A 27098-nucleotide genomic window follows, 5' to 3' on the forward strand; every position below is an offset into this window, starting at 1 on the left:
ACGCTAACCGCTTTAGCAGCCGCCATTGTTGTTTTCGAGCAGTCACTTCTCACACACATCGTGTGTTAAACCACTCCGATAGCTGCCAGTGGTTCCTCATAGACAGCTGTTTTACAAGTTCAGCTGCCTCACAAGGTTACAATAAAAACTACTGCTATAAAAAATCATAAAAATTAAATGCGTGAAAATAACCACACCTACTTGAATTAAATGCAACCATGCATTTGATACATACATGTGCATATACACGTGCATCAAATTTACTTCTGCTATCTTTAATGTTGCGTTATTGTATGTCAGTATTGGTGATTGCTGCAATCTGTTTCTCTGAAAATTGGAAAATCAATACTTAAGTGTTTGCTTTTCCTTCGCAGGATGCAGTTCAGGCAGCAGACCGAGCCAGTAAATACAAAGAGGAGAATCGTCAAATCCTCAAAGAGAGCATCGAGGTCGCTCCCTTTACTGCTAAGATCCAGCGCTCCAGTGACCCAGGGATGGACAGGGACAGAGAGAGAAGTAGAGACCCAGCCTTCGCTGTCCGGATACCGGCTCTCGCCTCCCCAAGCCCCAAGGCCGGCCACACCCATCCCCATGTCATCCAGTCAGAAAAGAGCAATTATTTCACCACACTGTCCAACAGTGTAGTGAACGAGCCTCCAAGACTTTACCCTTCCAAGGAGCTCAGCTCTTATTATGAGAAAGTGTCTGCTGGAGGTCCAGGGGTTGTGGCCAGTGTCGGGGCGTCTGTGCCAAGCCAGGGGGCTCTGTCCCTGGGCAGCTACAGCTCCAAAGCCTCTCTCTCCAAGCCCCCTCCCCTCATTAAGCACCAGCCAGAGGGGGGAGAGGGTTTAGCAGGGAAAATCACAGAGCAGCTCAGCCAGCAGGTGACACTAGTCCAACAGCAACATCAGCACCATGCAGGTATGGACAGGATAGAACGCCGTAGCCCTGCCATTTCTCCTTCATCCTCTTCATCTTCCTCTTTCTCCTCAGCCCCCAACCACCATCATCATCACCACCACCACCACCACCAACAGCAGCAACAACACCAGCTCAGGGCAATGCCATCTCTCCACCGAGCGCCTGTCTTCCATCCACCCACACAGCACGCATTGGAGCGCAAAGAGGCTGCAGAGCGGGAGAAGGAAAGAGAAAGAGAGAGGGAGAGAGCAGGTTATGGACGCCTGTCTCCACCCACGCTCACACCCATCCAGCCAGTTAGCTTAGCAGCAGCTGGTAACAAGACATTAGCAGAGCAGCAGAAGCCCCCCACACTGCTGCCAGAACTCAGGGACATTAAAGGTCATGGAAACACTGCCGCTGTCACCTCTGTGGTCTCGGCCATCAGTGGGGAGATTATGACTTCATCTGCAGACGGTTGGAGAGGTGGAGGAATGATTCAGGAAAGAGGAGGCTCATTCTCTGGAGAGAAAGGAGCGCCAAGGGGCAAGCCCCAATCCGCAATGGCATCAGTCATTGTACGTCCATCGACATCTATAAAGTATGACAGTCCCGTTGGTGCTAACAAATATGGTGCTATGATCCATAAGGAGTTTCCCCAAGGAGGGTTCTACCCCTCCAAGGTTCAGGGGGAATGTAGACTAGGGGAGAGTGTTAGAGAACCTGGAGCTGGCAGGGTTATCCAACCCAACTCCAACCTGGATGATATGTGTGTCCAGTATAAAAAGACTATGCGTGGCATGCAGGGAACTATAGGAGCCGGTACCATAAACTCTGTGTGCAGGACAGCCGTTTCAGCTTTTGGCATACAGATTAAAAGTGGGACATCAATCCCTGAGCTGGGCTACTCAGTCTCAGCACAAGGAGAGATTTCAGCCCATAAAACTGGCATTGGGGGCAGGGTACTGAGCCACTTAGGACCAGGAGAACATCAGGAGGGATTAGGCTCATGCACCACATCTCCAGGTGGGTCTCTGCCTCCCCCTAGTCCAGCAGGGACACCCCAGCCCAGTCCATGCCTCACCCCAACACCTAGCTCCATGTCCGGCTCCAGCCAGCCTTACTCCTCTTCTTTTGTCCACCTTAAGAAGCACAAAGCTGCATTGGCCGCAGCCCAGTCCAGAAGCAACTTCTCCACTGCTCGCACATCCATCACAGCTGGAAACTCCTCCCTTACTGTGGATTCAGTTGACAAAACTCCCATCCACAACTCGCCCCCACCACCCTCCTCCAGCCAAGCCTCATCATCCTCAGTTGACAGCGGTAACAGCAGCTCGGCAAGCGGGAGCACAACGCCAGGCAAGTCCAGTCCCCTGCCTAACGGCCATACCTCTGGTTCAGCCTCTGCAAGCAGCGGGCAGCCTAATAACTACCACAAGCTGAAGAAAGCCTGGTTAACCCGGCACTCAGAGGAGGACAGGAACACAACTGCTACTCTGAGCTCCACTAGTTCTAAACCAGAGAAAGTGCCCAGCACCACCACTAGCACCAGTAACACAGCAGCCATGTCAGAAATGATCAAGCCCTGCACAGTCAATCTCAGCGCCTCCACTTCCAGTGAGGTGGAGATGAGCAAAGACAGTGGAAGCAAAGCTGAGAGAGAGAGGCACCCAGAGGAGAAGGTGGGAGGAGCAGCAGCAGGAGCAGGAGGAGGAGAGGAGAGGAAAACAGCACCTTCATCAAGGCGAGGGAACAAACGAACATATGAGTCTGGTTCGGAGAGTGCGGGAGATGACTCTGACGCCAGTGAGAGCAAAATGGAGGGCCGAGCTAAGCGTCAGCCTAAACCAACCTACAAGAAAAAACAGAATGATATGGCCAAGAAGAAAGGAGACAATGAAAAGGAGGAAGATGATGTAAAACCCAATGGCATCTTCAGATCAGCTCGAGAGAAGACTAAACTCAAGCTGGCCAGCAGCAGTAAGTCTTATTTAACATATTTACTGTAGCACTAAGAATCTTTTTTTAAATTGTCTCCCCAGCAGCCAGAATGAGAGAGAGAATGTGTGTTTGTTTTTTTTTTCAACATTTGACCTGATGCAGGGGTCAAATATGTGGCTTTTTATTTGGGCGACAAGCTCTGTTTGAAGCAATCAGTTAATATTTATTGCTTGTGAAGCAAAGCAAAGAACCAGCTTATTTATTGAGACCTCCTTATGGTAATGAGCATTTTTTTTATCAATCCCATAATAAAATGTAGTTACTGGTAATGACTTAATAATGGGCACACTTCTCAGATGGGATCCCCCGCTCCGTCCTGAAGGACTGGAGGAAGGTGAAGAAGCTGAAGCAGACGGGAGAATCTTTCCTGCAGGATGACTCGTGTTCAGAAATAGGACCCAACCTGCAGAAGTGTCGGGAGTGCAGGGTGGTTCGCAGCAAGAAGGGCGAGGAGCCGGCACATTCCCCCGTCTTCTGTCGCTTCTACTATTTCAGACGGTAAAACTCACATTAAATTAAGTTTCCATTCTCCTTACAGTTTCCTTTACTGTAACTGCTGGACATGACTACATTGGGAATTGCACCTACATGCAGTGTTCTTAAAGATCCTGTGGGATCCTGAAACCCCACATAAATGCTACTACAATAACTCAATTCAATTCAATTTTATTTGTATAGCGCCAAATCATAACAGAATTTATCTCAGGACACTTTTCAAAATAGAGCAGGTCTAGACCGAACTCCTTATAAAATTATTTACAGAGACCCAACAGTACCACCATGAGCAAGCACTTGGCGGCGGCGGCAAGGAAAAACTTCCTTTTAAGAGGCAGAAACCTCGGACAGACCCCAATGAACCCTCAATTCCTCCTCAAACACATACTCCATGAAACATTGTCAAACTGTTACTTTCACCCAAATGTTCTTGTTTAGGAGACTTCATGTCAAATGGAATAACACAGAAAGATAGGGGACAGGAGAGGAAGGAAGGTCTGTTTTCAAGAAACATCCTTCCCTATCTACAACATATACAGTCCATTATTAATCATACACACTGTGTGTACGTGTATGTGTGTACTGCCTCTGTCTGTGTTTCTCTCAAACACATTTACTGTGCATCCACCTTGAACACACACACACACACACTTAGATAAGCATCAACAGCAGCTGCAGTCTGGGGTCTAACAGGGTAAATCTGCTAAAGAGGATTTTCTGCTCTATAATCTTTTCCTCGCTGCAGAACTGCTGCTGCTGCAGTCTTTCTGTGTTCCCCCCTCCCCTTCTCCGCAAATCCATTTCTAATTCTTCCTCTCTCGCACTCTCTCTGACCCTATCTCACCTCCTCCCTGTCTGACCCAGTAGACTGGGATTTCATATACATTCACCTGAGCTGACTTGGTTGTTTAAGGACACCATAGATAGTGGGGGTTTACAGAGAGATGGCTCATCTAGAAAACCATCCTCTTATTTATACAACATATGAATGCATATACCCTACTATCTGACACATAAGTGTTGTACTGGTGAGAATTACAAAGTAGGAAAATATATTTATAACAGTTCACCACAAGGAATCCTTTAGCTGCTGTAATGTAAGTGTTTGAATGTGCATCAGCAAGGATTGTTCAAACTGTTCGCACTCTTTGTGAATTCCAATAGCTACAAGATTTTAATTTCTGTTGTCCCCCCGTCACATCTCCCCACAAAATTGGGTCCAAAAATGAATAATGTGCATTTCTTTCTGTGTTTAAGCTTTAGTTAAGTCCATTTTTTTTGTCAGATATTAATCTGACAACTTCATAGTGGTGATGTAAGTGGTTAACTCAGCAGCAACACCCAGAACTTAGTGATTACTTTTTATCTCCCTTTCTGACAGCAGAATATGTTAGTTACTAGCTGGAATTACAATGAGGTGTGTGGCAATATTAGCTTTTCTAATTTAGCAGCACTGCGAGTTCTTGCCTAGTCCAATTGCGATTTAAACAGTGCTTTCAGTGGTCTCTGTCATGCTGTTCAAGTCCAAGTTAATCAATTTATTATCCGGATGTCCCCAATGGAAGATGCTAATCATTACTGATCTACTTTTGATACACTTACCGGACTGGTGCTAGTGACCTGTTTCCTTCCATCCAGGCTTTCCTACAGTAAAAATGGAGTCATCCGGGTGGATGGTTTCTCCACTCCAGACCAGTTTGATGATGAAGCACTGGCCCTGTGGGTCCCTGGGGTGATGGAGGAGAGCCACCTGGATCAAACCACAGCCAAGTACATCCTCAGCTTCATAGGAGACAAGTTCTGTCAGATGTCTGTGACTGAAAATACTGCAGCTACCTGGGTCAAGAAGGATGGTAAGTTGTATTTAAATGTCTTTGGCTGATGTTTTGATTAAATAACCCTAACCATGTTTTTACAGTGATGTCATTTTTTGCGTGTTTCAGCCAAGCTTGCGTGGAAGAGAGCAGTGAGGGGGGTGAGGGAGATGTGTGACGCCTGCGAGGCAACACTCTTCAATATCCACTGGGTCTGTCAGAAATGTGGTTTTGTTGTCTGCTTGGACTGCTACAAGGCAAAGGAAAGAAGGAGCTCCAAAGGTTAGTTGTGTGTATGTTTTGACAGTTAGACAAACATTCTCCTAACAAGGATTCTCGCATATCACAGAAATAATACAATTTCCTGCTTAACCTTTCTCCAAATAACATGGTTGTGCATGTGTGCATTAGTGTATGCAAGCTTCTTCAGTCAGTTAAATAATTTACTAAAAGTTGAAAAACCATTGATTTGAATTTAAATGTCCCGTGTGTAACATTTAGGAGGATCTATTGTTATTATCTATACGTTATTATACACTAATGAAAACATATCTATGAATATTATATTGAATTTCTGCCAATAGATCCTCCTTAATGTTACACACAGGACCTTTAAGTGGAAATATATGGACAAAAGGAAGATAAAACTATGGACTGTGACATTAAAACTGTGCATAATGCAAGTAGTAAAGCAGAAAATGTTCTCTACTTAATATTAAGTGGAGTCTTTGGTGCCAAGACAATTATCAATCATTCTTAACAACATACATATCCAGGGGGAAACACACCCAATGTGTATTTGACGATCATCATGTATATATATACATATACATATATAGGTATGTTTTCATTAGTGTATAATTAGCTGAATATAGGAATTGTTGTGTTTTCGTTACCTTAGCACTACAGTTCTACAGGCCTTTTGTGAATTCCACCATGTGAAAACGCCACGTTTCTACAGTAGCCCAGAAGGGACAAACCTAACACTGGCTCTAGACAGGGGCATTGACATTTTTCTGGGTGGGTATTATTACAGCAACTAACCTCTGTCTGTCTGTCTCTCTCTCTCTCTCTCTCTCTCTCTGTGTGTGTGTGTGTGTGTGTGTGTGTGTGTCTGTGTCTGTGTCTGTGTGTGTGTGTGTGTGTGTCTGTGTCTGTGTCTGTGTGTGTTCTCTCTCTCTCTCTCTCTCTCTCTCTCTCTCTCTCTCTCTCTCTCTCTCTCTCTCTCTCTCTCTCTCTCTCTCTCTCTCTCTGTGATCAGATAAAGAACTATATGGTTGGCTGAAGTGTGTGAAAGGCCAACCCCACGATCACAAACACCTGATGCCAACACAGATCATACCTGGCACAGGTACAGTACACACTACACTCTCTATGTCTTCCTGTACACTGTGTCTGCATTCCACAGCCCTCCTTATCTTCTCCTACTGTAGCTGCTTTGTCTAGTAGAGTGTGTGGCTGATGTGGGTTAAAGATTGATTGATATTTTTGGACTTTTGTGTCATGTAGTTTGGGTATTAATTACTGACTGTATTATGTTACATTTTATTAATAATGATAAAAACAATCTTTATTGTCAAATGTGGAAATTAGCCTGGCTTCACAGGTTGTTTAAAACACATATACAGACAATAATAAATGTAAATAAAACACAACAAAATATAACATGTTCGAGTGTAAGAGGTGCATTGGGTATGAAGACTATGTTCTACTCCTCCTAATTTTACTTTCTTGAAATGTTTCAATTCTGCTTCATGTTTTCAGTGCTGACAGACTTAGTGACTTCCATGCACTCTCTGAGAGAAAAATACAACATCAGATCGCACTGCCCCTGCACCAACAAACAGAACCTCCTTACCAAACTACCAGCCACCAACGGAGTCTCACAGGTACTGTTTCAGCTGCTGGGCTGGAATACTGTGTCTCACAATTATTATTGTTTTTATAATGAACTAATATATTGTTTACAATTCCCTATAAATGCTGCCATAGACACCCTAATGTTGATTTGTAGAGGGGCCACAGTGGACGCTATTAGAGTGATACTAGGTCCTAAATAGAACAAATGGCAGGTTGTTTCAGTTTTAGCCTTTTAGTCAACCAACAGGGTAAAACTGTCAATCAAAAGAGTAATCCTAAAATGCACCAGGAATAACTTTTAATGAATAACCTTTTATTTATTTGCTCTTTGCTCTTAAAGTTCATGATAAGCACCTGTGTCATCGTGGTATAATTGTACGAGTGGACTGTTTCAATGAGCACCACCTGGCTTAGATGCCTTCCAGAGGCTACCTGGTGGTTATGGATGCACACAACCACTACTTAGAAGTTATAGATTCAGCCTTTTATTAAGTTTGAACTGCATCACTGTTTAGAGAGCTTTTTTCACCCTCTCTGTCTGATTTTCTTTTACAAAGGCGCAATTGCCAATTTTTACAATAGGCTGACCCTGTTGGTGTGGTGCTAAGATTTAATTCTAACCTTTCTCTGCCAGGTTCTGCAGAATGTCCTGAACCACAGTAACAAGCTGTCCCTGGTGAAAGCTGAGCTGGGCTCTCAGCAGAACTCTGACCAAGGAGGAACCAAGGCAAAAACTAACAGAGGAGGTGGCGGAGGAAGCAGCCCCGGCAGCGATGCAGGAAGTGCTCCTGTCACCCCACCAGAGTCCCAGTCACCTCTACACTTCCTGGCTGACTTGGCAGAGCAAAAATCCAGGGAGGAGAAAAAAGGTGAGGGAAAGGGGATCGTGCTGTTTTGTTGAAAAGAATAAGTACAGTTGCAATCAGTCAGTGCTTTTTTTAATGATTTCCTCCAAAAGATCCTGTTCTCTTTTGTGTGTTTTACCTGCAGAAAATGTGTCTGTGATTAGTAACCACTTTTCCCCTCCTCCTCTTTCTGTAACAGAAAACAAGGAGTCATTGCTGCTGGGTAAATCAGTGAAGGAAGACAAGGACGGGGACAGCCTGGAGGTCCTGCAGCAGTGTAAAACCACCTCACTGGTGGCTAACAGTACAGAGCAGGGCTCCACACTCAGAGATCTGCTCACCACCACAGCAGGGAAGCTGAAGCTTGGCTCCACTGATGCAGGAATCGCCTTTGCACCAGTCTACTCTAATGCTTCACAGGTACACAGATTGACACATCTATGATGTAATCAAGGGTTAAACATTATTGGACGTATAATATATAATAATTAAAATATTATATTATTAAAATATAATTTCCTGTTGTACCACCTTGTTTTGTCGATGCCAATTAATTGACAAAGAAATCTGGTTTAAAATACTAAAGTCCTGTTTTTCTCTTTTCTTCCTAAAGACTGGAAAAGGTGGGCGGACAATGCCTAATATCCTTGATGACATCATAGCCTCAGTAGTTGAGAATAAAATCCCCGCCAGCCGCCAGAACATCACCACCAAACTGTCAATCAAACAAGAGCCTGTCACCCCAGGCAACAACAACAACAACAACAACCCTGCCCCTGTTGTGACAGAGGACACCAAACCAGACAGGAAGAAGTCAGGGCCTGTTACTGCAGAAGTACCAGAAGAATCAACCAATCAGTATCCAGATATTTCCCACTGCTGGTTAAACAACAAACGCTTACTGTGGCTCAAAGATCACCGCAACCAGAACAACTGGAAGCTGTTCAGAGAGTGCTGGAAACAAGGACAGGTACACAGCAGTCTAGTAAGCAGTCATAGTAAGAGTGCTGTACTAATAGTAGTTAGTGATAATAACGTTGATATGAATGGTTCTGTGTTTGTCCAGCCTGTGTTAGTGTCAGGGATTCATAAGCGACTTAATGCCAGTCTGTGGAAAGCCGAATCCTTCAACCAGGAGTTTGCAGACCACCAGGGAGACCTCCTCAACTGTAAAGACCAGGTGGTGTCCAACTCCGGGATCAAGGAGTTCTGGGATGGATTTGAGGACATCACCAGTGAGTTCATCATCACTTTGTTTGATTGATTGATTAGATAGCTGCTTAGACACATCACCATGAACTACTGAGAAAGCAGTGATAAAAGATTATTCAGTCCAACTAAAATCTTCTTACCTGTTCAGAGCGGCCCAAGTCCAAGGATGGAGAGCCCATGGTCTACAGACTGAAGGACTGGCCATCTGGAGAGGAGTTCATGGCCCTCATGCCCTCAAGGTACACACACTTCACCTCTTTGTCACTACAGTCTTGTGCTGTTTAATCTCAAGCTTTACAATCCAAAATATAAATGCAAACCTAATTTTCTAATAAATTATGATAAGTCTGAAGATGCATTATAAGCCCATCTAAAAGAAGTGTTTTTGCAGATATGATGACTTGATGAAGAACCTGCCCCTGCCTGAGTACTCAGATCCAGAGGGTAACCTCAACCTGGCCTCCCACCTACCGTCTTTCTTTGTCAGGCCAGATCTGGGGCCAAGACTATGCTGTGCCTACGGTAGGAAGGAAATTCCTAAAGGGAAATAGCAATCATTCCATGTCGCCTGAAAACATTAGTCTTTTGATCTTAATTATTTCAACATGAATGCTCAAAAAAATTAGCAAGGAAATAAAAGATTTGAGATTTTGGAGCTTAACTAGTGTTTAATGAAATCTAGCTTGACTAATACATCTGCCCCTGACTGACATCTGAATTCCAGCTTTGATCTATATGCAGTTTGAACTATTTAATAATTGTTTTCTTCAAATGTGTGTTTCTCCCTGTATATATATGTTGTTAAGAATGACTGATAATTGTCTTGGCACCAAAGATTCCACTTAATATTGAGTATAGAACATTTTCTGCTTTACTACTTGCATTATGCACAGTTTTAATGTCACAGTCCATAGTTTTATCTTCCTTTTCTTGCTATATTTCCACTTAAAGGTCCTGTGTGTAACATTAAGGAGGATCTATTGGCAGGAATTCAATATAATATTCATAGATAGGTTTTCATTAGTGTATAATAATGTGACAAAAAGTATTGTTGTGTTTTCATTACCTTATCTACAGAGGGTCCTCTTCTACCCCACTATGTTGAACCACCATGTTTCTACAGTAGCTCAGAGCGGACAAACACTGGCTCTAGATAGGGCCTTTCACAGCCACCGTAGTTTCTCCTTAGCACTTAGTTGAGTGAACAGGTCTGAGTTGGTTGCTACAATCTTACCACTAGATGCACTAGCGGCTATGGCTCAGTGGCAGAGCGGGTTGTCTACTACTTGAATGGTTGTTGGTTCGATCCCTGGCTCCTCCTGCCACGTGTCAAAGCCTACTGCCTTGAGCAAGATACTGGACCCTGAATTGCTCCTGATGATGTGCATCGGTGTGTGAATGTGTATGAATGCATTAGTTTCTGTTCTGTGAAAGGGTGAATGTGGCATGTAGTGTAAAAGCGCTTTGAGTGGTCTGAAGACTAGAAAGGCCCTGAACAAGTACAGGTCCATTTACCATGCCACTAAATCCTATATGCTGGACTTTTAACAGAATCTCCCTCTGCCCTTCCTTTTATGAATCAGTTGTTTGTCTCCCTGTAGGTGTAGCTGCATCTCAGGACCAGGACTTTGGGACTGCCAACCTCCATGTGGAAGTCTCAGATGTCGTCTCTATTCTGGTCTATGTAGGAGTGGCCAAAGGCAATGGAGTGCTTTCCAAAACTGGTGAGTGTTACTAGAGTCAGTGAAATAATTAATTTAAAGGCTTTGTGGACTAACATCAAAGTATTCTCAATTAGTGTGCACAAATAAATAAAGGCAGGAGACTGGGTTGAGAGAAAGGTGTCACACTCTTAATCTTGAGTAGCCTAGGACAGTGGGGTCGATGCTGGAAGCACTGCAGCTTAATACCGATGTCAGCCCTCAGAGTGACCACTGCATTCTATAATCTTATTCACAGACACACACTGACAATCAGCACTTGTTGTCCTCGGAAATATCCAAATACCTCTCTTCAAAAAGATGACTGAAACACTGATATTTAGATAGATAGATAGATAGATAGATAGATAGATAGATAGATAGATAGATAGATAGATAGATACTTTATTTATCCCGAGGGAAACACTCTTTCAAGCTACTGCTTTAGGTGTGTACGCCTCTGTATTACAGTCCTCTCCTCACTTGAATATCTTGTTTATATTTGTTTATTGTCTATTAAATTCACAGTACACTTTGATCGGAGAAACAGAAAAGTGGATGCTTAAGGAAAACTGTAACCACAGTGGTCCTTAATGAAAGATAAATGAGATATTGATACAAAATGGACACGCAAAAACACAGTGCTAACTAGATACCAAAATTGAAATCACTTCTCAGTTTATTCCTGGATATCTCAGTTTTTCAGCCTTCGAAAACATTATACATCATGTATAAACAATGTTTTCAGAGAAATGTAACCAGTTAGGTGATTTATTCAGCAAAAACCCTAAACATGGGGCACCATGATAGCTCACCTGGTAGAGCTGGTGCCCCATGTACCAAGCCTAAACTTTGATTATTATGTGAAGATCTGCTTTGTTTTCAAAGTAATTATTAACTGAGTAGCTTAAGAGCAAAACTAGTGATAGATGTTGGATAGAAGTATTTTGACTGACTAAAAGACTAAATAGTGAGAGAAAGATTATTTAATCAGTTGGAAAAAACTAAAATCAATCTATTATTGAAATAATTAAAGTAATTAAATGCAGCTTTAGAAACATGAGTGTGTGTCTGTGTGTAGGAGTTTTAAAGCGTCTGGAGGAGGAGGATCTAGATGAGGGGGTTCGGAGGAGGCTCAAAGACTCCAGTGAGACACCGGGGGCGCTGTGGCACATCTACCTCAATAGAGACATGGACAAGGTCCGAGAGTTCCTGCACAAGGTCAGCACTCTGATAAACATAGTGAACAACATGCACTTCAGTACTAATATTGATCCTGCTAACACCTCCCTCTTCCCCCACTCTCCACCTCAGCTCTGTAAGGAGCAGGGTATGGACGTGTTGCTGGACCAGGACCCAGTCAGAGAGCAGGGCTTGTACCTGAGCAGGAAGCAGCGTCAGCGGCTGCTGGATGAACATGGAGTTCAGGGCTGGACTGTAGTTCAGTTCCTGGGAGACTCTGTACTTATACCAGCAGGGGCCATGCACCAGGTATACAGTATTCACACAGATCAGCTCTTATAATTTAAAGCTTCCCACCTCACTGACACGTTTCTGTCAGTGGTTTAAAGTTTGAACCTGACTTTAAAATCTGTCTGAGGGCTTTTGTAAAGAAGTTATGTTGATGCTAAGTGATTGCCAAAACCATGAAAATATTACCAAATTAGAAAAACACACTTTATCAGTACTGACAATCAGTCCTGCGTATTTTGTGTCTTTGGAAACTTTTTACACTATAGATTATTTTGACTCAGTCCCACACAGCACCAATTGTGGATTAATCCACTGATAAAAATGCTTCTTAAAAATTACACTGACCAGTTCTTTAAGGAAATTGTTGGGCCTTTTTAAAAGAATACATTGATTTTTATAAAAACTATATATTTGTGAGGTTTTGTTAAAAGATTTACATCTTTGATAGCCACAGACAGATAGTCAGAAAGGACTAAGAGATGGACTAGCACATTGTTGGTTTTAGCCTTTTGATGGGATTGAAAATAAGAAAAATACAGAGTAACATTTCTTTAAATTATATTTAAGATTAAGAGTTTTTGACACTTGTGCACCATGAGATGCCACAAATCACATATTTACTGTAGTTTTCAGTTATTTATTTTGAAGGAATTTTAAATTTCTGATATATTTTCATATAGCACATATTTTAGTTTTCTTGGTGTGATTCTGTACAACCTGGCAATGCTCTAATCCATGGTTTTATACCTGTTTTGCACACAATGTTACATTGTTAAAGTTGCACCCTTCAGTTTCTGTCATTCATATAGCTTTTGTGTCCTCACCTCCTGTCTCCATCCTTTCTCTCAGGTCCAGAATCTCCACAGCTGTGTTCAGGTCATCAATGACTTTGTGTCTCCTGAGCATGTGGCCAACTCCTTCCACCTGACCCAGGAGCTGCGGCCCACTAAAGAGGAAGTCAACTACGAGGATAAACTACAGGTGGTGAATCTTTTTAAATTAATAAAGTAATAAGAGTGTTGAGATCCTGCCAAGATTCCCTCTCACACTTCACACATCAGTAGTGTTAGTGTGGGAGTGCAGCTGTGTTATTGGCTGTCAATCTGTGCGTGCGTGCGTGTTTTTGTTTTTGTGTGTGAGAGAGAGTATAAAATAAGGGCAGACAGAATGGCAGAGTGAGTCATCATCAGTGATGTTTTCTGGACATTGAGTCCCTCTGCTCTAAATGCACTCACACACATTTATTCTCCCATAGGTAGGATTATAAATGAGGTGTGAGTCACCATCCGTCTTCTGTCTGTCTGCTGGGTAGAAAAAACTAGAGATCAGCTCTGTTTGGTTTTACTCCGCAATAAGTACATTTATTCTTTATTAACGATTGTTTTCAATTCAATTTTATTTGTATAGCGCCAATTCATAACAGAAGTCAGTATCTCAGGACACTTTTCAAAATAGAGCAGGTCTAGACCGAACTCGTCATAACATTATTTACAGAGACCCAACAGTACCACCATGAGCAAGACCTTGGCGACAAGGGCAAGGAAAAACTGCATGTTAAAAGGCAGAAATTTCACTATTGATAAATCATTTTTCCAATACAGGTGACATCCTAAAATGTCTTGTTTTGTCCACAACCCAAAGATATTCAGTTTACTGTCATAGAGGACTAAAGAAAGCAGAAAATATTTACATTTGAGAAACTGAAATCAATTTGGACATTTTATATTACAAAAGAAAATGATTAATCGATTATCAAAATACTAATTGTGCAGCTCTACAATGAGTGGAGGGTAATTGAGGAACACTTAAAGAATCATGTTTTATCTCAGCTGTCCACCCAAATGTGCACAAATCCATCCTGTATCATTATAACTACAAAATTATCATGTGCATGAAACTATTTTATAGTGCTTACATTTTGGCCTTTTAAAGTCTAAAAATACAATGGTCTAAATTGAAAATGCCTAAATATGATTTTCACAGGTCTTGCGTAAAGTTAAATTTTTAAGTCTCTCCTTTCAATGTGATTTTTGGAAAAATCTGTCTTGATGATGCTAATACAAAATGCAACTGACATGGAACCAATACAGTTTTTCCTTCATATCCTTCATACTTTATTGGACAGTATGCATGTAAAAGAAGGTCTTAAATTGCATCCGTAATGTTCTTAAAAAGTCTTAAATTTAACCCGTTGAAACCTGCAGAAGCCTACTAGTTACTAGTGATGTAAAAATGAAAAATAATTGTTTCCTAATGAATCCCTGGTTCTTATTAATTTGGAAGTGACTCCATATTCAACATGTTTTCCATACCTAATCATACTGTGTTATAGGGTTAACCTCTGCCATCACTTACATTCGATGTGCATTAGACAGGGATCTTTTAATGTCCAGTATGAACAGGAGGAACATTTACAGCAAGCAAAACCTGTTTCAGTGTACCTTGTCTATTGTTTTAAGACAGACTTGAGTTGTGAGTCAGTTTAGGACATGGTTAATATAGTTATATCTATATCTGTTTATTGAGACTGGGATGTCCGCATCACTGTCAATGTAATCTTCCCCTAAAAAAACTAAAACTAACACCGAAACTAATAAAAACATTTTTAAACAATAAAAACTTAAGTGAAACCACTCTGGAAACTGACTGAACCTGAACTGAAAATTAAAAACAAAAAGTAATGCAAAATAATAAACTATAACTTCGAGGTATTAAAAACAAGCTTTGAGCAATAAAACTGGCATTACTAATGACGCTCCTCATCCTCAGGTGAAGAACATCCTGTACCACTGTGTGAAGGAGGCGGTGAGCGCTCTGAAGAGGGGCAGTTCCGAGGAAGACAACGAGGAAGACAATTCATGACACCCTGTCAGCCTTGTCCGCGCCCTCCAGAGAGGGACACAACTCCCATCAGCACCTCCTCGCCCTCCCCACACCCATCTCCTCCTCTCGTGGAGGACTGTGGGACGTGGGCACCTCGCTGTGTGAACTGTATCACACATCCAGGCAGCCAGTGAGAGGCGCCATCATCTCCTAAACCTTCAGTGCCAAGAGGAGACACACACAAGACCAGAGAGGCCACTGGACTGACAGGGATTAACCTCAACCACCACACTCCCTTTATGTTACATGGACTTAGCGCACAGGGAGGACAGAGGAATTCTGGGAAACACAGGGCAGCATGTTGGTTGGGAGCCTTATAAAAGCCACTATGCTGGAGTGAAACAGCAATACAAGCCTCCACTGAAACTAAACTGCTGTGTGACTAACGGTGCATCCTGTTTAGAGACTGTGCTGTAAAATAAAGTTCACAGGTTTAATGGCAGTGACGATGCCTGCTCTCACTGTAATCTGCTGTGGATTATGAAGGCCAGGAGGTTTAATCCCTGTCTGTAGCAGCAGCCCACACAACGTCTCGGACCGAAGATTTTGCTGATCACGACAGCATCACCAGCAGCAAGCAGCATCAGGATCAAAACTGTCATCTCTGCTGTTTAAAAAAGTCACGAAAAAAGATTTGAGGGGAAAAAATGCAAAACATAAATCTCAGATGTTCTAGTCAGCAGACAGCGAGCTCTGCTGCTCCCTCGTTTGTTGTTTCTTCTGTAATTTGTCTGTTCTTGTCCTTTTTTTCTAGTTCTATCTGTCTGTTGCTGTTTTGTTCTTCATATTTTTTTTAACAAAAGTTGTTTTATTTCCTCTGTGAAGATGTATTTATTTTATAGCTCTATGATATGCGATGTTATTGAGACAAAAAAGCATTATGTAAATGTGACTTGTACAGTTTCTTTTTTTCCCTTTTGTTATGTGATTTTCAGTTGTAATACGGCTCTACTGTGATGGAGGACACAAACATGCGCGCGACACACACACACACACACACACACACACACCAGCTAATGCCTGTAACTTTGGGAAATGTTAATGCTCTACAGTCCTCATGCCATAAATACATTTTTTGAAAATGAACTGCCAAACTATTGTAAAGACTGTGTAAAGTTGTATTATGTAAAGAAAGAACAAAATGGCTTATACACTTCAGCATTTTATGAAAAAAGTATTTGCTGTAAAATTGAGACATTTACAAAAAAGATGTAATTTATTTAAGAAAAGAATGAATTGTCTTGTTTTTTTGTTTTGTTAAGATTTACTATGGTGAACTTTTGAAGGTAAAAGATGAAATAATGAAAAAGTTTACTATAATGTGTAAATATATACATATATACATTCACTGAGGTATTTTTTTAAAACATGGCTTGCTTCAATTTCAAATTTTAAAGTGCAAGTGTTACATGCTTTGTACATTGAAGTTTAAAAGGGTTTTACATTTTCCATTAAAATGGATTTATCAAAAGTTTGTTGTTGTGTGTTGGATGCTGGAGCTCAGACTGGATTCCCTCTCTCTTGATGACTAAGACACTTATTATGGTTTACACATTATTTGTTTCATTTAGTATATTGAATGGTGAAAGTAAATTGACAATTAATTAACCAGAAAGGGGAAAGCTTTTCAGCCCATGGATGCAGTCACAGAGAGGTCATCAAATCCAGCTCTATTTACTGTTTTTATGTCCCAAATCAAACAAAACAACATCCTATAAATACAAAGAGGTAGATTTTACACACATAAATGCACGAAGTGCACGACCAGGTCAGCGTCATAAAACAAACTTGTAACTATGGGAAGCACATCCATCCAATTTAGTAAAAAGAAAATATAAATATCTAGGTAAAAAGGTGAATCTGTGCATGAGCATGTTTGTGTGACTTTGACTGTGTGATCATCACCACTAGGTGGTGCTGTTATACCACGTTATTCGTGTTTCAGGTAACTTTTTCTTCCACCAGGTTCTGAGACACAACAACCTGTAGAACTGATAGAGAAAGAGAAAACAAAATTAAAATCAATTCTCTAAAGTCACACATATCATACTTGCTGATGCATCTCCAAGATCTTGATCGTGATTGAAAGCCAGTTCAACCTATCAAAGCAGCCTTCTTTTGCCCAAATTTTACCAATCTTTCACACCTCCTAGAGTGTCCTTGTTCAGTTGACAAAGTGACAAAATAAAGTAGAAAGCAGACATTCCCAGATTGCCAAATACTGGCCCTGGGAATGAGACTCAACTATCTTCAAGCTACCAACCTAAAGCATCTTTCTATCTTTCTCTGCTCTGACTGTTTTTCATTCAGGCCCAGTGGATTCTTGCAAATACCCCTAGGAGCACTAGGAGGAGCCAGAGGAACCTGGTTTTTTCACAGATTATCTGTAATACTGTCAGGATATAGTGAAAGTTCAAGCAAATATGACTAAATCTTATTTTATTAAAGTTACCTACTGTAGTATAGGCAGTATAGTTATAATATGATATTATAGAAATAAATGGAAACACTGTTATTGAATGTCCTGAGCTCTGTGTCGAGATAAGCTCGGTCAGTCCTTATCACCAATGCTCTATTGCATCTGCAAACAAGAACTACTTGGGATATATAATCTTTATTTATTTATTTTTCTATGAGGTTCAGAGTTAAACTTCGTCATTGACTTTCTTTGAGTTAAAATAACATCATTCAGGCAGTGATAGACACTCGGCCTGCCTGTTGTTCTGTGGTGACGTGTTTACTTTGAAAAACTGGAGGTCACGTTTGTGGTGTTGTGCATATGTGTGCTTGTGCATTGGTGTGTGTGTGTGTGTGTGTGTATGTATGTGTGAGTGTGTGTGTGTGAAAGAGAGAGAGAGAGAGAGATGAACCAGTGCTGACATGACTAATGCTGGGATCAGCTCCCATTCAAACTTCCGAAGCTGAACTGGAAACACACATATTATCCTCCTGCTTTCCATTATATAAGCTGAAACTGTCCCTCCTGGCACAGTGTGTATGTGTGTGTATGTGACAGGTTAACTGGAGTACACTGAGGCAGAAGTTCACCAGTGAGTTCAGATAGAGGTCACTCCTCTCTTTCTCTTATTCCTCCTCTCTGTCTTTGTTTTCTCTCTGTTTGTCTCTGTCAGTTGCTCCTTAATTTTATTTTCTTTCTACTTTCTATTTTCTGCTGCTCCCACTTTCTTTCTTTCTTTCTTTCTTTCTTTCTTTCTTTCTTTCTTTCTTTCTTTCTGTCTGCCTATCAGTTTTGACCTTCCTATCTCTCTCAGTATTAATGGCTTTTTAACAGGATTCATTATTTGCTGACTGCTTGTTTTCAAACCACAACAGCTCCAATGTGTGTGTTTGTGTGTGTGTGTGTGTGTGTGCGCATGGGTGCATGTGTGTGTGCCCTCTCTGTCAAAGTACAGCTAGAGGAAGTTCAGTCATAGGTCACTTAATATGTTTCACACCAGTATTTATATAGTTGTATTATTATGCAGTATTAAAAAGGTATATTCTTTTGACAGAAAGTACTGATAGCAGATATTTCATATTCATTTTTTTTTTTTTTTTTTTATGATTTAACATTTATTGAACCAAGAAGTCCCTTGAGATTGAAATCTCTTTTCCAAGGGAGACAGCACATCAGTTTGAGTTTCAATAGAAATAAAACACAATGGACAGGGAATGGACAATGAATAGGGAATTCTTAGTCATGGACTTTTTACTTGGCTTCACATTCTTCCAAGGAGACTAGATATTCTGCAATCATTCCAAGGAGAAAGTTTTTCCCCAGCTCTGTAAAAAAAAAAAACGTTAGAACCTGGTAGAGAAGCCACCTTTTGGAACAATGCTGCTGAAGACTGCCTGAGGTCTGCGTCAAGGGATTAAACAAATATACAAAGAAAGTCTGTATACTTTTTGTGTGTGTGTGTGTGTGTGTGTGTGTGTGTTGCTGGTGGCACAATGATTTACTCCGATCACAGATGCATCTCCCTCTGTGAATGTGTGTGTGACTGGTTGCAGCAGGCAGTGTGTACAAACAGAAGCTGGTTTTCAAAGTGAGACTAGGCATCATAAATCGTGTGTGGCGACAGCAGGCAGCTTCCTGCTGCTCCTCCCTGTCTGAGGCTGAGCCACAAACCAGTAGCACCACAGACGTCCACCATGTACCTGCAAACAGGGTTGGGCCACAGGCACTGCTTCACCGTGCACAACTGTGACTGGGAGAGCTGTACTGTATTATAACCACAGCAGGATGCCCAGTATGAATGCAAGGCCTCAATCATCCAAGAGGCTGCAGCGCAGTTCTAAAGGGTGGAAAGAGGGCCTGTGACTGGATCCCCAACCAGCAAGATAAGTCAGGGTAGAGAAAGAGAGTACCCCTCCCTCATAAGCACCACTGAGCTGCCTTTGAGCAAGGCATGTAACCTCCAACTGCAGCAGTGGAGCAGCTCAGATCACGCTCTGGTTGTACTGGGGTAGCTATAGGTGCCTCAGAGAAAGCTTACAAATAAAACAGAGAGTATTTTATAATAGTAATAGTAACAAAATGGGTAGAATCTGCCACTACAAGTTGCTTTTTATAATGCAAATAATGATAAATTCAGAATGGGTTGAGGCTCTGCCAGAACATACAGCCCTGAAATGTTAATTCCACCATCAGATCACTGTGTGTGGAGGTCACAGGCTCCTGCTGTGTCTTCGCCAACGTGAACTCTTTCAGGGCTTGCTAACAACAGCTGGCTGTGTGTGTGTGTGTGTGTGTGTGTGTGTGTGTGTGTGTGTGTGTGTGTGTGTCTGTGCAGCATACCTCCATTTGGCTGGCTGAGGTTTGCTCCCAGTAAAAGTGAACCACAGGTTCTTGTCTCTCACACTCCAATAGACAAAGCAGCTCTCCAAGACTGATTTCTGACCCCAGCCTTACACTCCTGCTGCCTGTCAGTTTATTCAACACGTTTTAACATTTTAACACTCAAGTGAATGAAACTGCATACCTGGATTAGTGAGAGGCTGTAACGCAGAAGAGATTAACACTTGTAGATATGTGGAGGAGCATATTCATTTACATTTCAACAGATATGACATGACCTTAAAATGCACCGTGGTTCTCCTACCTTAACCTTATGTTCCTGATCATGAGCTGTGTTGTCAGAAATTCACACCTGGAGGAAGGAATTATGGCAGACACAGATGTTTTAAAGAGGGATTATGTGAATTTGGCAGATTCTTCTTTGCAAAATGGGGCCCAGTGGAGACAGCTGTGTTTCTGGGTATTTAAACCACAGTGTTAAAACAATGCAAAGGGCTGTGTTAGTGGGGGTGAGCTGTTTCAGGTACTGGAGAGACGATGTAGGAATGCCAGTGTGAGTAACAGATCTATGAGTGTCATTTCATCCTCTGTCTCAACAATCACAGGTGAACAGTGGAATCACTCTCTTCATGTTACAAGCTACTGGAATGTGCGATTGCACAAGTTTTATATATCTTTTTTATAATGTTGCTGGTTGTTCCTCTGGTTTTTTGCAGGAACCTCAGCGTCAGAACCCAGACTTTGACAGAGCTGTGGTCTGACTGAAATAAATGAAGAGGTTGCTTTTTGCCACGTCACATTATGGTTGCACTACAGCCAAGTCAAAGTTCCTGTCCCAGCTGAGATGTTTCCACCTGTGCTTCCAAGGTCTTGTTCTACTGTAATGTGACAGTGTGCCCCAAATGGTAAATTTTTCTGTTTTGGTTTAGGCCAGTGGTTCCTAACCCGGGGGTTGCAAGGCCTTCTTGATTTTAAGGGGTGTAAGAAAACTTACACAGCAGGCAGTATAGTAGGTCATAGCGTTTTGTTAATTTCTGTGAAAAGGAAATTGTAATGTGTGAAGTTTAGATTTTTATGTGAGATGTAAACTTTGAAGACCTGAATACAAGCTGTATTCACACAGCCTCATCTTGCCATAGAAAAGCATGCAGTTAAAGCAACCAAAGATCTCATAAAACAATGAGAAGAAAACACTGAATTTGTCTCTCAATTGTCGATTAAGTCTGTATGATTGTTAAAACTTAAGAAATTATAATAATACAGACAGAGAATTGTGTAAAAAGTCGCTAAAAATAACAGGAAAACTCATGATGATGTCTGATGTAACACACACAGTGGGCCAACAGGGCACATGATGTCTTTTTAAAATGGCAGGAATTTCAGCAAACAGATTTTTGTTAGTAAGATCAGTGAGCAAAATTATAGGTATATTGAGTCTGTCTGTGAATGTATGTTCATTTTAAGCCTGCCTTTGAAAACACACATTTTAACCCATGTCCTTTGGGCGGGACAGTGAGACTTCTTGTCATTTTCAACCATTTTCTATTCTTCAAGAAGCAGTGAACCAAGGGAGGAAAGATTTTGATCGGTGTTACTGCATTGTCAGCCAATATCCAGTGTCAGTTCACACAAAGACTGTCCACACCATTCTGCATTTCTTTGATCTGGCTGCCAGGCCTCAGGGAGACCTGCAAAGGAAATGTTGCAGTACTTCTTGTGGAGAAGACTAACCCGATGTCCACTACAGAGGACATGTTATAAAACACACACTTTGGATCAGTGTTTTCACACATACTTTGATGTCAGTCAGTGTCTATCACTGCACGCTCTTTGCCTCCCAAAGCCAGTCTAGAACATCCAGATGTTTAAATTGAGTATAATGCTTTAAAAGAGAAATTTCAAGTCCCTGCACTTTGTTAGTGAAACACTAACTGGAAGAGCAGAGAAAGGGAATGTGTTATCTTCATCTGATATATGCAAATATTACCAATATAGGATCTGAAGTCATTTGGAATGGCTTGCTCTGTGTGTGTATTTGTGGTGATGGTGGGGGTGGGTGGGTAAAAAGGCAGAGGAGGAGGCAGGAGAGGTAATGGGGCAGTGGGTGTTGGATGTTGGGTGGGGGTTAAGGCTACGTGGAGAGGGCTGGGGTAAGATTGGGGTGAAGGTTTAAGTTGAGGGCAGAGGGGAAAGAGAGGAGAGGAGGCGTGTGTGAGAGAGAGAGAGAGAGGGGGTTTAAGTGAAGGGCAGACGAGAGACTGCCTGTGTGTTTCTGTCCTCTGAACGACCCCCTCTACTTCTACACATGAACGAGAGGCTCCCATATGTATGTGTGTGAGAGACAGAAGAAAGCAGTACAGGTGAGATCATTGTGTGACAAGCATAAGTGTAGCTGAACCACAGAGCACTAACAAAGCTCACCCATCCTGTCACAGTAAAATGTGCTTACAGTAAAAAATCAGCTAAACTGGCAACTCACTGGTCATTTTCCATAGCATCTTCTTTCAGACTAGTGGAAAGAACATACACAAAGTACACATTAAATGTTTGTCAGAACTTCTAATGTGTAAAGGTTAGCTTTAGATAATGCCACATTTGCATATTTAAACATAACATTAAAAAAAATCCATTTCAGTGATTGAACTGTGTCTGAACTTATCAGTAAGTCAGTGACATGTGAGGAGGAAGCAGGATGAGATAAAACTCCAATCATCTAAGTTTTTACATTAGGAGTCAGTTTTGGATTATTCCCTTGAAGTCCCGGCACTGGTCTGAAGTCAGTTCACACACTGCCAGCTGTCACATATATATATACACACCTACACACACACACACACACACACCACATCTTCCACAGTCCCACTAACACCTACAGTGCTGGGCTGGCAGCCATGGAGCAGACTGCCGGTTTCACGCTCCACAACGCTTTACCGGAAAATTCTGCAGGAATCTGACTCCAACTGGAAGAGAAGCCAGGAAAGACAGGTGTGGTGGAGTGTGTGTGTGTGTGTGTGTGTGTGTGTGTGTGTGTGTGTGTGTGTGTGTGTGTGTGTGAGACAGAGAGGGAGAGAGAGAGAGAGAGAGAGAGAGAGAGAGAGAGAGAGAGAGAGGCAGGCAGAGGATTTGTAATTGAGAACATGTGCATGTTTTGTGAGGTATGAATTTGTTATGAATGTGTTTCAGACAGAGAATGAGGAAGAGTGTGTGGGTGTAGATCGGATCTCGGATGAAATTTTGTTCTGGGAGTACACTGTTACTTCAAAGGTAAAATGAAAGATGATGACGTTTCAGCTGATTATAGTCTTGCTGATCCAGCAGTCTGCAGACAGAACATATCAGATTTACCAGAGCTCCTGCACGGAAACTAAGTTTTCAAGGGAAATGCTGGCATCATAACACAGTATAAGTCATAAAGATTCAGTTTGATACTCGTGCTCAGTTTTGTCATTAAAACTCCAACGTGTTCTTGTAAACACAATTCTATATACTGGTGGACTATTGCATGCAAGGTTTCTGTAAGTTTTTACTTGGAACGCTGCTTTGTTGCTTGACCTGCCCGGTCGAACCCGTGATATTTCCTAGTAAGTTGACCATTGACAGAATATATATTGTACAGAGCTTCCATGAGCCAAGTATGTCACCTCTGACAAACTGTCATGGCGACGACCATAATGCCAAACTCAAGGCCTCAAAACGGTACTGCACACTTGAAGTTGACCTGCACACGCACGCTACAGGGTGCTCCAAATTAATTGTTTGCTAGCTTGCAGTCCTCTGCTTCACTGCCTTTGTTAGTAAATTGCTGCATTTCTAGACACAATTGATACCAACTTTTGATCAGTGGAATACAGTGTAACCAGGAATTTACCATCCGTGCATGTGTATCTTTACGCATGTACATGATCCAAAGTCCTGTAAAACATTACTCTAAAAACTCTACAGGGTACCTTTAAGTCTGTCCAAAAAGTCTGTGTAGAGACTTAATTTTTGAAAGCCATTTTGTTGCTGCATTCATTTCATTAAAGCTTTTTTTGAAAAGATCTGAGCTACAAAATAATGTCTTTACTAGGTTTACTATGTGGCAAGTATACTGTGCTTTGTAAATTAAATTGCATACATCAACCAAAATGCTTTTCAGATTGTGTTTTCAAACCCCCCACGCCTTTCTGACATGAGAATTTGGGAGGCTGCATTCTACACTTTTTGCAACAATCTCACAATCAACCCCACCTCATGCAGTGACTGCCCAACTGAGTGCAGGTCAGACAGTAGCCTTACCTTTTGATGTGGTCCGATTACTCATCATATCAACTTTTTAGTTTCAAATTTGTAGTTAGTCAAAAAAAATCCAGGATTTAAAAAGCTGAATTAGAGCAAGTAAACACAGAGAGACATGGTGAGACCATAGCTCCAAATATACCAAACACACAGGGTAATGGTCGTCATCCTCCTGTGTTGGTAAACTGAATGGGCAGGGTCGAGCAGCAGGAGGTGTTGAGTACAGTAAAGAGAAAGAGAAAGGAGGGACTAACTGATGTTTTGTCACTATGGCCTAGGCAGGGATGCACGGTGATCTCTGTTTGACCGTGGAGGAGGTGACGCAAGTTCAAATGTTACATAATCTCTATAGGCTCAGACACAATGTTACACACATACACACATTGAAGAGGAATTACACCCTAACACACAATGTTGCTTTTATCTAACCAGCACTCTCTAGTCCTTGTACTATTTCTAAAAATGAAACAACAAGTCATACAAACATGTAAGGTGTAACGGGTCAGTTTAGAACCCAAATGCAGCACACTTAGGCAGGTAGTCAGTTGATAATGACCTTTATTTTCAGCTTGTGGAACAAACAGAGCAGGTAGAGTCTTTAGAGTCTTTTGCAGGAAATGAAGCGATGGCAGGTGAGTGTGCGCACACGATGGTATGTGTGGCAATACGCTCAGAGTCTCTGAACCATGGAAACTCACAGGAGAGGAGATGGTTGACAAAACATCAGCATCAATGCAAGATGAGATAACACATCATTGACAATATTTACTTGAGATCCTCAGCCTTCTTGTGGTTATGGTTTTGAGTGAAATATCTCTGTTGGATGGATTACAGTGAAATTTGGTAATAACTTTGGTTAGCCACAGATTTTTCATCTAGTCATCAACAGGTTAAAAGCTCAAGTTATCTATTACTTTCCTTTGATAAGTAAGAAGCTAAAATAAGATATTTTTCCTCGCCTAAAATAAAAATTTCAAAGGCAATATCACCATCATGACTGAGATCTCAGGGGTAAACAAAGAAGTGTGTGTTTTGAAGTGTGTTTTACGTTTATCTGTGGGGTAAAATTACTGGTTTTGTCAGTGGCCTCTGGTGGGCTGTAGTACCCGTTATTGTGCTCTGAAATGCTGGTGCTCTAGTGCAACATATGGTTGTAAATTTCATATATATAACCTGTAAATTTTAATATTTCCATATACAAACCATATAACATATCCAAATGTACCAAATGTCAAGTTATTGAGCAAAAGAAAGCAAATGAATAATTGTTTCCATTCACTACCATTAGCTAATGCTGTGGGAAACCCAGAAGAAGAGCACCAAATGAATCTCAAAAGGTAAAAACAATGCAGAAAACAGGATAAGATAAGATAAGATGTACCTTTATTGAAAATTTGAAGTTAACATCAAGCTATCTATTTCAAAATACATTGATGGAAACAATGTAGGTGAAAGAGAGTGTATCTCCCTGCGCCCTCTGTTACCCTGGGTGAACTGCTGCTGAACCTTGCATGACTGTGGTCATGAACAAACACACACACACACACACACACACACACACACACACACACACACACAAGCATGCGTGTGCATTTTCTGGGGTTCCCTCGCTGAGACATCTGTCTTTTTCATGACCACAGTCATTTGTCTGTTTGTCTGTGTGTGTGTGTGTGTGTGTGTGTGTGTGTGTGTGTGTGTGTGTGTGTGTGATTGTTATGTACATGTGAAGTGAGTGTTTGGCTGTACAGCAAATGGTTGTTCCTGCACTGCTGATCCAGAGGTTACCACACATTCAGTTTGTTATGTGTGCATGTTAACAAAAAGTACAATGATATTACATGAACTATATGAATCCTTGAGACAGTGGGGGGTTTCAGAACCAATAAGTCATGTTTTCCAAAATTGTTGATATGAAACAAACAACATATTCATTCCCTATTCTTAGAACATATGACACCACAGGACAGCTTGTAAAAGGGTTAATGGAATTTCAGTGAACGGAATTTCATGACAGTGTGTCTTTATTTAGACATTCATTTTGTACAATTTTCATCTGAAGGTATGGAGCCAGAACGGTGACTTTAAAATCTGGCATCCAAAAAAAAAAATGGCATTGAAAACAAAACCAGTTCTAAAAAAAGGAAACATTGGCATTGAAACATTTGTTTTGAAAACAGTTGTATTGGCATTGAAACAAGTATTGGCACTGAAAAAAGAAACTTATTAAAATAATTAAAATATTAAAATATTACTATTTTATTTTATTGGTATTTTTTTGTATTTTTCAATGACAATCTTCAGATTTTTTCTTCGTGTCACTTTTTTTTCAGTGTCACTGATTTTCAGTTTCAACTTTCTGTCACTGTTTTGGCGTTGAGGGGAGGGGCAAGTAGAGCGTGGTTTGCATATAATTTGCATTAGTGTTGCACAGTGCACCGATACTTCAAAAGTATTGCGATTCTCGGAAATTAAAAACGTCACGATTCCTAAATTTATTAGTATCGATACTTTTAAGAATGACCGCATTCCAGATTTGTAAGAGACGTATTTCATGTTAGTGTGTGCAACGCATGCTTCCCGTGCCTCCCTATGGACGTATGTGTTTTTTCTCCTCACGCACGCAGCAGAGAAGCTGCAGCTGTCATGTGACAAACACTATAACGAGATGGCTGCATGTGCGAGCACAATGATACTGTGGCCGCCGGTCCACGACTGGTAGAAAAAGATGACGCGAGGAGTGTAATATGGAAGTACTTTGCCAACCTTGCTGACAGTGAGGGCAAAGCTACCGATAAGTCGAGACCTGTTTGTCATCAGTGCTACAAACAAATGCAAACAA

General features: G+C 41.4%; 1 protein-coding gene across 4 annotated transcripts in view; it reads left to right on the plus strand.

The window, feature by feature from the left end:
- jmjd1cb (jumonji domain containing 1Cb) overlaps window positions 1-16654 on the plus strand; it is a 131271-nt gene extending 114617 nt beyond the window's left edge. For 2 of the 4 annotated variants that reach the window (XM_051417110.1, XM_051417111.1), the window contains 16 exons: window positions 375-2880; window positions 3198-3399; window positions 5035-5249; window positions 5340-5492; window positions 6472-6561; window positions 6975-7099; window positions 7705-7939; window positions 8115-8335; window positions 8529-8885; window positions 8982-9150; window positions 9276-9366; window positions 9519-9649; window positions 10729-10851; window positions 11909-12318; window positions 13150-13281; window positions 15070-16654. In XM_051417110.1, the coding sequence (XP_051273070.1) occupies window positions 375-2880; window positions 3198-3399; window positions 5035-5249; window positions 5340-5492; window positions 6472-6561; window positions 6975-7099; window positions 7705-7939; window positions 8115-8335; window positions 8529-8885; window positions 8982-9150; window positions 9276-9366; window positions 9519-9649; window positions 10729-10851; window positions 11909-12318; window positions 13150-13281; window positions 15070-15162 (5253 nt within the window). In that variant the 3' untranslated portion in view covers window positions 15163-16654. The remainder of the gene's footprint in view (window positions 1-374; window positions 2881-3197; window positions 3400-5034; window positions 5250-5339; window positions 5493-6471; window positions 6562-6974; window positions 7100-7704; window positions 7940-8114; window positions 8336-8528; window positions 8886-8981; window positions 9151-9275; window positions 9367-9518; window positions 9650-10728; window positions 10852-11908; window positions 12319-13149; window positions 13282-15069) is intronic. The other 2 variants (XM_051417114.1, XM_051417112.1) reach the window with 2 other exon arrangements.
- Window positions 16655-27098: the final 10444 nt, after the last annotated feature.

This window comes from Dicentrarchus labrax, unplaced genomic scaffold (genome assembly GCF_905237075.1).
Source record: "Dicentrarchus labrax unplaced genomic scaffold, dlabrax2021, whole genome shotgun sequence".
NCBI lineage: Eukaryota > Metazoa > Chordata > Actinopteri > Moronidae > Dicentrarchus > Dicentrarchus labrax.